The 13,361-nt window shown below is 48.5% G+C and overlaps 1 protein-coding gene across 5 annotated transcripts in view; it reads right to left on the minus strand.

The window, feature by feature from the left end:
* Positions 1–1,484: 1,484 nt before the first annotated feature.
* FRMD5 (FERM domain containing 5) overlaps positions 1,485–13,361 on the minus strand; it is a 340,409-nt gene continuing 328,532 nt past the window's right edge. For 2 of the 5 annotated variants that reach the window (XM_057721969.1, XM_057721967.1), the window contains exons 11-15: positions 12,262–12,336; positions 11,631–11,699; positions 10,634–10,740; positions 2,764–3,107; positions 2,221–2,584 (exon numbers count right to left, since the gene is read on the minus strand). In XM_057721969.1, coding sequence (XP_057577952.1) covers positions 2,537–2,584; positions 2,764–3,107; positions 10,634–10,740; positions 11,631–11,699; positions 12,262–12,336 — 643 coding nt within the window. In that variant the 3' untranslated portion in view covers positions 2,221–2,536. Of the gene's footprint in view, positions 1,870–1,925; positions 3,108–10,633; positions 10,741–11,630; positions 11,700–12,261; positions 12,337–13,361 lie in introns of those variants that run through there. The other 3 variants (XM_057721970.1, XM_057721965.1, XM_057721966.1) reach the window with 3 other exon arrangements.

A 13,361-nucleotide genomic window follows, 5' to 3' on the forward strand; every position in this document is an offset into this window, starting at 1 on the left:
TGTGAATATGAAAGGTCAGAGTCGAGACTATCACTCACTGCATAGAAACACCATATTCTACAGACTGAGGTAGGAACACTACACTAAAAGGTAATCTGCTATGTTGCATAAGACAGTAGATATCCAGGTTGAAACCAGCCCTCTATCTCCTGACAGTCTTTTCCTCTCTGAGTCTACTTTTTACTCCAATCCTGTGCTAATAAAGCCTTTCCTGTGTAGATGACAAGTGGCAGTGGCTAGTTGGTTTTAAGTGATCCCTAATCTTTACTAGGATCTCCCTCAGTTTTTGTCTTGTCACTTGGAAAATAGATGTTTGTAATTCTGCCCAAATTGTTGCTGGTATGGAAATGTTCAGATAGGCCCTCTTCCACGCCTAGATTCTGGCTGCGTTTTAGCATTCCAGTACTTGATCTTGCTCATCTTGGCATCAGACACCTCTTTGCTGGTTGGTTGTTCGAGCACCCTTTAAACAAGCATCCCCAGTGCCTCTACTGGGAGATGATCCTGGATCTTTAACACGTCAGGAATTGGAGCAGAGCTGACCCTCTTTCTGCTGATACACTGGTAAGGAGCAGTTTTATTGTCTAGATCGGGGTTGACAAATTATGGCCTGTGGGCCAAATTCAGCTCACCGTCTGTTTTTATAAATAAAAATTTTATTGGAACACAGCCTTGCTCCTTTGTTTATGTATTACCTCTGGCTGTTTTTTGTGCTAAGACGGCAGAGTTGAGTAGTTGCCACAGAGTATGGCCCACAAAACCAAAATAAAAAAATATTTACTATCTGGCACTTTACAGAAGTTTGCCGACCCCTGGTCTAGTTAAAAGAGCATTTAAAATTTGCTAACACCCACCCCCGGACCTTAAGAAAAACTCCGTTTATTCCATGGCTGTTATATTCTATACATGGACATGGTTCTGCCTTCTCAGGACAAACTAGGGAAAGCAGATCTAAACATGTCATGACTCATTCTGTTCTGCGTTTGGGGCTGCCCAGCATCATAGGGTGTCAGCAGCTGCTCCACTGTTATGTGGGTCCCAGGAATATGTCCACTGACTGTCCTTACATAAGTCCTCAGGGCCCAGATGACTTAGAAATCTCTCCCTGAGATGAAAACAAGATCTTGTGTGTGAGTGGTTGTAAGAGTTGCAGAGCTTGGGCCTCGGACTCCACACTCACCCTTCTCAGGCTGCGCTGCTGCATGCTTCCACAGCTCCCAGCTCAGCAAGGATGGCAAGTGCTTTCCTACAACTTCCATTTTCCTGGTGCAGAGGATGACCCTAGGGGGCAGTATTTCTACATCTAAGTGTTGGTCTCTGCCACGTTCACCTTCTTTTGTAGGCATCTCTTAGAACTCCTATTTAAAGAGTCTTTTCCTGGTCCCTTCCAAGGCTGTTTGTTGATCTTGGAATTCTATTTTCTGAAGCTTTTCATTCCCAGGATCAGTTTCTTTCTTACATTGTTTAAGTTCATCAGGCTCTATTTTTCTTAATCCATAAAGTAAAAACAAAATATGAATTGATATGAAAATAACATTTTGTTGTTAAAATATAAATTGAAATAGCCTTTTTTGGGGGAGGGGGTGTACAAAATAAATACTGCTCTTTTCTCAACAGTCTCTCAGGTACCTTAGCTCTGGTTTCTGTTAACTACACTTAGTCCAACATTTCTGACAGTCCTATCCCTGGCACCACTGAATTCAACGAATGCTGCTGGAACAGTATAAAAGTCTTGAGGATCTTCATAAAAAAAAAAATCACACAAGTCTAAGCTCATTATACAAAACTCATGGCGATGCCCACTAGGATCTAGTCTAAGGGGACAGACTTACCCCACCCCTGCTGCTGCTGCTGCTGTAGTGGTGGTCCCTCAGATGCCCACTCTGCTCAGATTTGAAAGAAATAAAAGGAAAAGAAAATCCAACTCAGACCGTCATAAGAAGCAACTTTCCATTTAATCATTCTACACGGATGTTTACTTTTTTTTTTTTTTTTAAAGCTCTGTCTGGGAAGAAAACCTAGACAGTCCCCATTGTCCAGATCCCTGGCCTGCCCTGCTGAGGCTGCAGTGATGAGTCTACTGGAACCCAGTAGGAAAGCTCCTGAAGAATACAGAAGACAACAGCTCTCTAGTCTCCAACTAGTGTCCCATCTACTAGGTGACACTACTGCAAGAATCAGTAATAATAAAATAAATTATTTTTGATATTTCCAAAATAATACACATCTATGAAAAATCAAAATTCAAAACCAAAAATTATCCTGCAAATTGGGAGGATGAGAAACAGAGTTGCCGAGCCTTTCTTGAAAGAACCTCTGAAGGAAATGAGTTTTCCCAGTTAGTTTAGACAAGGCATGAGCCTGTCCCTTTCTTCTTCTGGGAAACGACCCTCCTAGGCTGTGGACTTTGAGTCATGAGAGGAGGACTTGGTACATGTGCCGATGGTTCCGCGATGGGTCCCATTGCTGGGAATGGGTAGCCAGGCTCCTTGGTCCACCTGGCTAGTTATTGGGAGGATTCATGCCTTCTCAGGTGTCAATGAGCAGGCTCACCACTGAACGGATTTTGCAGGCAAACCATCGCCTGAGGGGACAAAAGTATTGATAGTGGAATTGTTCAAACTCAGGGGTCTGGCGGATATCGCGGAAAAAGGCAATGTCAAGGTCAGACTCAGTAAGGATGATCAGGAGGAGGAGCAAAACAAAGAGGAGTCCCATGGTCACAAGGAGCAAACGGAGGACACTTAAAACAAACTTATTCACCTGTTCCTCCTCTGGCCTGCTGTGCCCCTGACACAGGGCCCTCAGCTCTCCCCCAAGGGCCTCCATCTCTGCAGCAGTTGGGGTGCTGGCCTCAGACTCCTTCTCCTCCTCAATGCTGCAGGTGGCCCCATTGATCTGCCGGGAAAGCAGCATCAGCTCCAGGCTGTGCTCGGCCACAGGGGTGGGCAGCACGCTGTCTGCAGGGCTGTAGGCCTCATCCGCGATCACGGCAACTCGCTCATTGCTGTCTGTCCGGCTACTTCTCACATGAGGCAGGAAGGTGTCCCCGTGGGAGGAGGAACGTACCGGGGTGGAGTGGGCACTGTCCCGTAGGGACTCAAGGCCTGGAAAGGCAAAAGGAAAATGAGGAGGCTTTCTGTGTTCTAGCACACACTTTGCTGTCTGGTGGAGGCAGCAACCATTCTGTTTTATTTGATCATTAGAATCTTTGGAAGCCCTTCTGCATGCCCCACGTGACCAGCAGCAGTGGCTGCTGCACTCTGTTTTGATGTATCAAGACTAGGACAAGAGGGGACTTCCTAGGTGGCGCAGTGGTAAAGAATCTGCCTGCCAATGCCGGGGACACAGGTTTGATCCCTGGGCCAGGAGGATCCCACATGCCTCGGAGCAACTAAGCCCGTGCGCCACAACTGCTGAGCCTGTGCTCTGGAGCCCGTGAGCCACAACTTCTGAGCCTATGTGCCGCAATTATTGAAGCCCACATGCCTAGGGCCTGTGCTCCACAACAAGAGAAGCCACTACAATGAGAAGCCTGTGCACCACAATGAAGAGTAGCCCCCGCTTGCAGGAACTAGAGAAAGCCCATGTGCAGCAACAAAGACCCAACACAGCCAATAAATAAATAAATAAATAAATTTATAAAAAAAAAAAAAGAATAGGACAAGAGGGACTTCCCTGGTGGTCCCTGGTGGTAAAGAATCCATCCTGCATTGCAGGGGATGCAGGTTCGATCCCTGGTTGGGGAACTAAGATCCCACATGCCACGGGGCAACTAAGCCTGTGTGCCACAACTATTGAGCCTGCTCACCTCAACTAGAGAAGAGAAAACCCACATGCTCAACTAGAGAGAAGCCCGTGTGCCACAACGAAAGATCCTGTGTGCCGCAACTAAGACCTGACATAGCCAAAAAAAATAAATAAAAATAAAAAATAGGACAAGAGAAGCAGCAGGAATCAGAGTGGCTTTGGTTGGAAGTTTTTTTCTTTTTGCATATAGTTCTGGCCACATTTGTTGAAGATTCTGCCTTTCCTACCTTTGGTGTCCTGGGCCTGGCTTTAGCCCAATTTGAAAGAGAATTGCAGACTATCCCTGACCCAACCAGAGCTGGGGTCATGGTTCAGGGAGCTGAGGGCCTTGAAAGGCAGGAATGGGGAGAAAACTGTGTTTTGCCTAACTGGGCCTCATCAAATACCGATTCTGGAGCTGAGTGTCCTAACAACCCAGCACACAGCTCCTTGAGCTCATGAGTTTATGAGCTCATCTTCTGGATTTCTCAATAGCTATCAGTCTCTTCAGCCTCCCAGTTCTAGCTTTCCTGACCTCGTGGGAGGTAAAAACCTGATCTGCTCTTCCTAAGTGCTTTCCCTCTCTTTTCACCTTAGACTGAGCTGGGTCCAGAATAGGCTGACAGCTCCCCTAGCTTTATTTATTTGTTTATTTATTTTTTTAAGTTAGCAGGTTGCTTCTTATTTATTTATTTATTTGGCTGTGTTGGGTCTTTTTTGCTGTGAGTGGGCTTTCTTTAGTTGCGGTGAGTGGGGGCCACTCTTCGTTGTGGTGTGCAGGCTCCTCATTATCGTGGCTTCTCTTGTTGCAGAGCTCGGGCTCTAGGCACGTGGGCTTCAGTAGTTGCAGCACATGGGCTCAATAGTTGTGGCTCATGGGCTCTAAAGCACAGGCTCAGTAGTTGTGGCACACGGGCTTAGTTGCTCTGTGGCAGGTGGGATCTTCCTGGAGCAGGGATCAAACCCATGTCCTCTGCATTGGCAGGTGGATTCTTAACCACTGTGCCACCTAGGAAGCCCTCCCCTAGCTTTAGATACCCCAGAGTACAGAGTGGTCTCTGAGAAGATCTTGTTGGATCAATGGGAAATTCTCTTACATTTGTTAGAAGGAAGAGTCTTCTGCCTCTAAAACTACTCATTATCTCTTTACTTTCTCAGATGGAACATTTCTCTCTTTCCAGGGCTCAAGCTCTAGTGGGGAAAAACAGGAGCTGGTTACTCTCCTGAACCAAACAGCAGCCACCCAGGCCAGAGGCTGTGGGCTTAGAGTCGCCTAGTGTGGCCCATGTCATGTGCTCCCAAGGAAATGGCTTCTTGTTTCAAGTTCATTGTCTGCATTTTCTACTCCTGGCCATATTGGTGGTGCCAGAGTGGCTGTCCCTGCCTTTGTGGTCCACATCAAGAGGAGCTCGTCCCCTTCTGTTGCTCTGAAATTGACCTTGACTGCCCCAGACTGATTCCCAACTAGTAAAGGTCTGACCTAATCAGGGCCTATTAGGGTGTTTTCTGGTTTAGGGCTGGCTTCAGAAGCCCAAAGTTCTCTTTTAAAAGGTGCCAGTAACCTTTCAGAAGTAGTGTGTCCCATATCTTCTTTGGTTCCCTTGGTGGGTAGCCAGTTGCAGCCAGGCCGCCTGCCTGCCCAGCCTGCTGTAGCCCATCTCGGCATACACACTGTTAAAGATTTTCCAGAGGAACGAACCCTGGGTTATGAAAGAGTGGCTGAGGTGGGTGGGGAGATGGCCGCCCCCTGCCATCTGCCTCTGCTCCCCATGGTCCTCACCATTAGTATATTTGCCACAGATTCTGCTTTCAGAAGTTTCATTGTCCTGGCTGTATTTCCTTTGTCCCTATGCTATAAAATCTTAAATTTGTATAATGTTTTAAACTTTTAAAAGCACTTGCATTTTATCTTTCAACAACTTCATGAAGTGGTGAGGACAAGAGGTAAAAGAACTTGCCTAAAGTCAAGTTGGTTGGTTGTTACTGGCAAAGGCGAGGGTAGAATCCAAGCCTCTTTCTATTCCATGGTGCTAATGATCATGCAGTTGGATTCCGGGGATGGAACAACGGGCCAGGATGAATTAAATCAACAACCTGCACCTGCCTTAGATTTAGGTCCCACTTGCCCCAAGAAACTATTGTGAAATAAGCTGAAATTAAGAGCCTATCCCTTGTTCCAGAGCCTTTGATGTTCCTCTACTCTGTTTTCCCCAGTATTCCTCCCTCCTTCCCCCATCTGCATGTCCAGCATGAGAAACACATACTTGGGAGTGCGGAATGGGTTCCTGATAAAACAGAAACCTTTTCAGGCTCTGATCACACACGTTGCTGGCTTAGCTCCTTTCCCAGGTACTCTTCTGGCTCCCTTTTCTCTGGAACCTCAGCCCCCTTGCACAGGGCACCTCACACTCTTTCAAGGGGCTGTCGCCTCACAAGGACAGCTCTGACTGCCAGATCGTCCACCAGCATATGACCAGCTTAGCTGCCAGAATCAGTGCAATCTTAGCTTGGCCTACAATTCAGCCCTAAGCTTGCTGGGGGAAGGTGAGAGGCAAAGGCTGTGATATCAGAAAGAACAAATCAGAGGGCCACCAGAAGCCACATTATAGTGAGTTGTTGGTGCTCTCAGTAAACAAGGAAATGGCTATGTGTGCATTTCTAAGTAGAAAGCCTGACAAACAGAATTACTCAGTAAATATTAGTCTTCTATTTCCCCAACGGACCTCACCTGTAAGGTTAAGGTTATCATTCCTCTGCCAGGTTAGTCCTGTACAGAACCTCAGGTTTCACTAGAAACCACCACTCACCTCAAATCTGTTATTCTGGGGTGGATGGGGTGGGTGCTGTGGGTGGGATCTGGGTGAGTAGCACAGCAAAACAGAGGCTGTTTTTTTACCTGGGAGGTGCTCCAGCTGATCGCCTTGCCCAGAGGTGGCTCCCAGTGGGCTGGGGTGCACAGTGGTCAGGAGCCTACCCTGGAGCCGGGGTCCCATCCTCAGGATGCGCACACTCAGGGGTCGAAGGCAGTGATTAGTCAACCGGAGCTGAACTCGAACTCTGGTGTGAATCTTAATCAGACTCTTCCCCATGGTGGCCCAGGAAGGCAGGTACTTCTTCAGTGGAGACCACCTGATCTTTTCATGGGAACCAGCCAGGCAGGGAAGGTACGGAGGGAAAGGATGGAAAACCAACTAGGGACAAAGGATTTTCACTGATCTCACGCCACGGCAGCCCCTTCACAGTGCCTCCCATGCTGGAGAGAGAAGGTCAGCTCCAAGAGTCTCAGAGCAGGCTGAGCTGCAGGGAAGGAGCAGCTTTGAGAGGCCAGTGTTATCAGGGGACTGGATTCAGTCAGAAGCACTCAGAGCTATAAAAAGCAGAGCTTTCCCAGACAGTAGCTGTTTCCCTGAGGCCCATAGAAGGGCCCCAGACCTCTCAGAGGGTGAGGGACAGAGAGGGCAGGGAATAATCCCAGAGAGTAGGGACTGTCCCAGAAAACCCAGGATGTAAAGCTTTGAAGACAGTGGGCTTTGGGTTGGGTGGCTCTTGGGCTGGAAGTGGGCTGCGTTCCCTTCTCCACTGAGCTCCACGCTATTTGTCTGGCTGCAGAGCAGTGCCACATAGGGCACAGTGGGTGAGAGGAACTGACATACCTGAGCGTCCTCTCTGGTCAGGCCTGTGCTAATAATGTGTTATCTTGGCACCCCAAGAGCAGAAGGTAGGGCCAACCAATGCAGTCCTCTTTTTAAGGGTCTCAGTTCATTGAGATTACATGGTTTCAATCAAACTGTAATGTTATGTTTATGTTTTGGCAATTTCCCCCACTGTTTTTGGAGATAGCAGACACAGCTTTCCCCTGGAAAAGGCAAGTAGTTTCTGTGGTATCAATTTATGTGCCATATGGACTACAGGAAAGACAATCCCTGCTGGAGCATGAACCAATTTCAAATGTCCATAACTGCCTGGGAGTTTTGATGGTTTGTGCCCTTCCTCTGAGGTCCCTGTCGTGTCTCTCTCACCCTTCCCTGCCTGGTTGGGGTGGGTAGTGAGGGTCAGCCGTGTTAGGTACTTTAAAGGCAAAACCCCCTCTTGAGAGATGATGCAGCTGAGCTCTGGCCTTGTGAAATAATCCATTCTTTATTTCCCCCAGCTTGATGATCCCTGCACTGAGAGAGCCACTTAACTGCTAAAATCCTGTATTTTTTCCACATCCAAACCAGATGTCCATCTGCTTCTCTTCACCCTGAATTTCATTTTGCCTGTGAGTTTCATTCCTGCTGGGGCAGTTCGGAGCTGCTACCCACGCCCTCCTGAGTCTAATGGGCCCCAAGGGCCATGACGGGATGAAGGCTGTGCTTGTCTGTAGGCACCATTAGGCACGGGGGTGAGGAGCAGGTTGGCTTGGGGAGTAGCACGTGGAGGCCTGCTGTGCTATAGTCTGCCAAGTGTGAAGCTCTGAAGCTGAGCTTTTGAGGCTGTGCCCTGGCCCAGTGGGTGGGGGGGTCTCTGCTCTAATAGCTTTCTCAATGGCCTCTCACCACTGCACCCTCCCCCGGCATTTTGCAAGCACGGGTGACTGTTTTGGATGTTGAGGAGCCTACTGCTGCTATAATGGGAGAAGACAGGTACTGGGAGGAGGCTGAAGGCACAGCCAGAGCTGGCTGGGAATTGAGGCAGCCTCACAGCTCATCTTGGGGGAGCTTGACAGTGGTTTTCCACCTCTGAGTTGTTTTGCTAACCCTGCTTGGCAGCTACTCCAAATGAGTTATATTCACACATGGATGGCCTTGGTCTTCCCTCTTCTGGGAATGCTGGTTTTACCAGACATTCTTCCATATGCCAGGGAGCAGTAATGCCTGAGGCTGCTTTCCTGTGCAATACCTGTATTAGTGACAGCTTCCCCCAGCGGGTGGCCTTTTCTCTGGGAAGACAGCTGTCCCGACTCTCTGCAGGAGTCCGGAGATGAACCTAGTGGCTTCAGCCTCAGGATGGATGGGAACAAGGGCCACAGAGAGGGAAGAAAATTATGTTTCCTCAAAAGAGGAGAAGGCAGTCCACTTTCCTGAGATGCACACCCCAAAATAAGAGAGCCAGGCTTAGTTCTCCTGCTCAGCCTAAGTTAGGAGGGAAAACCAGGGGGCTGTGTCTGATGACAGCCATACCTCAATAATTCCATACCTTGCATAGCAATTATACTTGGTAGTTTACAAGGCCCCCCCCACAGCCACACCCCCCTCTACAGTGGGGGCAACAGGCTCAGAGACGTTAAGCAACCTGCCCCAGAAAACGCACGGCAGAGCTCTTATTTGACCTCGTCTTTGACTTCCTGATCAGGACTCTTTGCATTGTGCTTGTTGCCTGCCCAGTAAATGGTTTCATCTCTTTAAAGTACTTGCACAGGGACTTTCCTGGTGGTCCAGTGGTTAAGAATCAGTCCTGCAGGGCAAGGGATGCAGGTTCAATCCCTGGTTGGGGAACTAAGATCCCACATGCTGAAGGGCAACTAAGCCCAGGCGCTGCAACTATGGGAACCTGCACACCACAACTAGAGAGCCTGCCTGCCACAACCACAGAGCCCACATGCCACAACTAGGGAGACTGTGCACCGCCAACTACTGAGCCCACACGTCACAACTAGAAAGAAGCCTGCACACCACAACAAAGGATCCCATGTGCCACAACTAAGACCTGATGCAGCCAAAAAAAAAAAAAAATTAAAAAATAAAGTACTTTGCACATACATCAGCTTCCTCGAAACCCATGTGGTTTTCCAAATGGAGCAACTAAGGTACTCACATAATTAAGGCCCTTGATGGTGGTTGCCCAGCCAGGGTTCTCAACCCCTAGACTGTTTGTAGTTATATACCATACTCAAGTGATACAGAGTCAGTGACACATTGTAAAATCCTAAACAAAAGCAGAGATCCTCCCAGAGGAGCAGCAGAGCAACGTCATTCCTAACCTAAGAGATTCTTCATTTTCATTAATAAGCAGCATTCCCACAGAAAGGGCAGAGGGCCTTCCCTTCCCAGCTTCCAAGACAGAGACATGTTGAAGCAGTCCTACTCTGTGTCCTGCTGCTTGAGATCTTCTGAGATCCTACAAAACGTCATCTTCAGGAAGGAAAGCACTCCACTTTATACCTGTATCAAGCCTGTGGGGCAAGCTGGGTCAGCGACAACAGCTGGAGGGCAGTATTCCCAGAGTCTCTTCACGGTGTAAACTGCCCAGAGACTGGAGAGGTACCAACCTCAGCTACTGGGGTATCTCGTAGTGAAGATAACACAGACTCTGTCTTTCTTCCCACCTCCACAGTAGAGAGAGAGAGGGGCATGTTGGAGTTCCTGAGACAATTAAAGAATTTAGATAGCAAGAGGACAGATTTCTACTACTGAAGTAGAAGGTGGTGGCAGCCACCTTCTGAATGCTTCAGAACCAAGAGTTTTCATTTCTTGGTTAACGGCCTCAGCCACCCTGATCCTCGAAGCTGTGGAGACTGGTCATCAGATCTGGAACACAAGTGAAAGCCACTGATGGAAAGCAATTTCATAACTGCATGGAACCTGGTAGCTTCTGCCTATAAAGGTCTCTCCCAGAGGTCTAGTCTAATACTCTCAGATCTGCAAACCCCTCCTGGACCAGAGCTCAGCAGGGCTGGAAGGGGTTACCCTTCACCTGACACCCAGCTGGTGTTCCCATCCACTGGGTGAAACCTACTTGCTACCACTGCAGAAACGTACTGCTGTCTCTAGTGCAAATTCACTTCTTTTCTAGGTCCCTGTGAGGAAGTGGTACAAGTAACAACTTGGAGAAACCTCAGGTCATCTGCAGAGCTCATGCTCACCTTCCATGATGGAGATGTGAACAGCTCTCCTCCGGGTCCTGGGGACGCTGCTCAGCCTTGGGCCATGGGTTATGGAGGGACAGCTGCGACTGGGAACCATCCCTGCTCTGAGGTTAAAGAAAAAGAGAACTCTGTTTTCTTGGTGCACCGACAGATGTGGTCAGGACTCAAAGTTGAGGACTGGTTACTAGAATTGCCTGGCTGTGTTAAGTTTTGTTTTTTAAAACCTTTAATACTTGCCTTTTGCCTTTAGTCCCTGGATCTCAGTCAGAGACACTGCTTCAAACTTGTCAACTTCCTTATATCCCAGACCCACCTGCACCTTTCTTTAGTGTGGCAACAGTGCCACTGATCTCTGGGCAGGATTAGAGCCCCAGGATATGCGGTGTTAAAAATGTGTCTAAGACCGATATGGCAGCCTACCCTGACTTCCCACAGAGGCAGCTGGTGGCAGGAGGCTCCGTGTGAAGGCAGGTAGTAATGCTCCCATTCCCAGAGGTCAGGCTGGTTGGCAAACTCCAGCCCTCTTGGCCAATCATATTCTTCCTCGGTCTTACCAGGTTCTAGGAGATGGGCTCCTGGACATGCATGATTTATAGCTACACATAAAGCATGGATCCTGAAACTAGCAAGACCTATAATGTGACTGGCTTCCTGTAAGGGACTGTTTACAGAACCAATGAAATCTTGCTGCTTGGGCATGTCCTCCAAGGTCTATGGCCAATTTCAGGACTTGGGATGACGGTAGTGAGTTACCCAGGAAGGTGGCTCCTGGGTCTGATGTACTGTCTGCTGTAGCTCCCCTTCCCTCATTCTCCATCAGGGTTCAGGGAACCAGAGTCAGCCTATTCCCCACGCCTTTGGCTGAGACAGGTCTCTTCACCTTCCTGCCCTGTTTGGAAGCCATCACGGCCAGAATCTTCAGAAACTGCTGGCTCTTTTAAGATTCTGAGATCTGGGCTGGACCTGGTTTGGGGGGAAGCCCCTGGCAACCTACCTGTGTATTTCTGGTGGCTCCCGCTTTATCTTGGCACTGGACTCCATTACTTCCTTTGCAACTCGGCCACTGTAAATGGTATAAATAAAACAAGCAAGCAAGAAATGAGACCGTTTTCCAGGACTAAGCTCCTCTCTAAGATCTCAGATACTTTGGCTGAATTGGGAAGTGGCCTCTTTGGCCTACCCCTTTCCAGTGTTTAGGCCACTGAGAAGGGCTTGCTTGCAGGGGTAAAGAGCTCTAAGGCATCCTGACAGCTCTCTATCTCTGGAGTCTTTGGGATCTTCCATTCTCATTTAGGAATGATTCCTCATTGTCCAGCATGTTCCAAAAATATTGCAAAAAAACCGAAATCTTTAGACAGAAATGAGAGGAATCACTGTTACAGTTCTTATTTTGCTGCTTTGGTAAGGGCAGGAGAAGATAAACATTTTAAGCCCTACAGGCAACAGCTGCAGGGAAGGAAAGAAACAGTCAAAGGGTTAGGAGTCAGGAGAATTGGATGGAAACCTCACGCTTTTCTGGAGGTTCCCAGTGTCTCTGTTCTCAAGGATACGGACCACTGGGCCATCGGTCTCCAGAGAAGGGTCTGAAAATAGGTCCATAATGGTTACTTACTGTCACTATTTACCTGTATCGGAACCGGCTCCCTTTAAAGAATAAATTGCTGCTGGACACTGTGCGGACTTGGCTTGACTTCTCCAGCCTGCAGCAAGGCAAAGTCCAGTGTGACAGATGGCCTGCAATGCCTCACAGCCTGAGGCAGCGTATTCCCAGCTCCTTCCAAAGGCTACTTGAGGAAACCCTTCAGGAAAAGGCCCTTCACAGCCCCACTTGTCTCTGACTCTCCTTTAGCACGCGAGGGCCGTGCTTATGGTCTCTGTGCTGGGGACAGGCATGCTGCAACCCACTTCCATGTCAGGAGAGTGAGGGCTCCCCAAGAGTGCCTCACGGGGTTCACTAAGGGGACTGCGAGAATAAATGTTAGGGACAGTGGTCTGGGGGAATAAGAGAATGCCACCTGCTGAATCTCAGTCAGGCTGCTGCTTAGCAGTGTGACCCTGAGCAAACTTCTCTTCCTCTCTTAGCCTCAGTCGTCTGATCTATAAAGTGATGGAGCTGGGACTGCTTGACCTCAGGAGTCCCTACAGTCCTAGTAACTGTGGGTAGAGAAGAGAGATGGGGCTGTCCTTCCTATTCCATCTCCTTCCTGGAGAGAACCTAAAGTACATTATCACATTAGAGACTCTGAGAAGTCCTGAAATGAAGAAACTAGTTGAACTTGAATAAAAGTTCTACCATTTATTTTAACTTGGAACCATTCACCCTCTGCCAGAAAGCCCATTAACACCACTTCAAGGCTGTGGACAGCTGAGGTGGAGACTCTGAAAGGAAGGCGTATCCTCTTGAGTGACTTCTCTGATCCCTTTACTCCTCTCACATGAAAAGGAAGCTTGGGCAGAGCTGCCCAGATTGAATCTCTTAAGACCTGACTCTGTCCACAACACACCCTGCGTGCCTGTACTGCTAACCCAGCCGGAATCGATCTGGTCTGAAGCCTTTGTCCTGGGCGGCAGTGAATATTTAGGGGGTTGTCTCTATAATCCATGAATGGTAGTTTCTGGGGATACCATCACTACCTGTCTCAGGGCTCCATGAGGCTCTGAGCCTACCTGCCCTCCTGCCTGAGCACATTTTTTTTTTCAAAATATTTAATACGTTAGACACGTA

The sequence above is a fragment of the Hippopotamus amphibius genome, chromosome 2 (assembly GCF_030028045.1).
Source record: "Hippopotamus amphibius kiboko isolate mHipAmp2 chromosome 2, mHipAmp2.hap2, whole genome shotgun sequence".
Classification (NCBI taxonomy): domain Eukaryota; kingdom Metazoa; phylum Chordata; class Mammalia; order Artiodactyla; family Hippopotamidae; genus Hippopotamus; species Hippopotamus amphibius.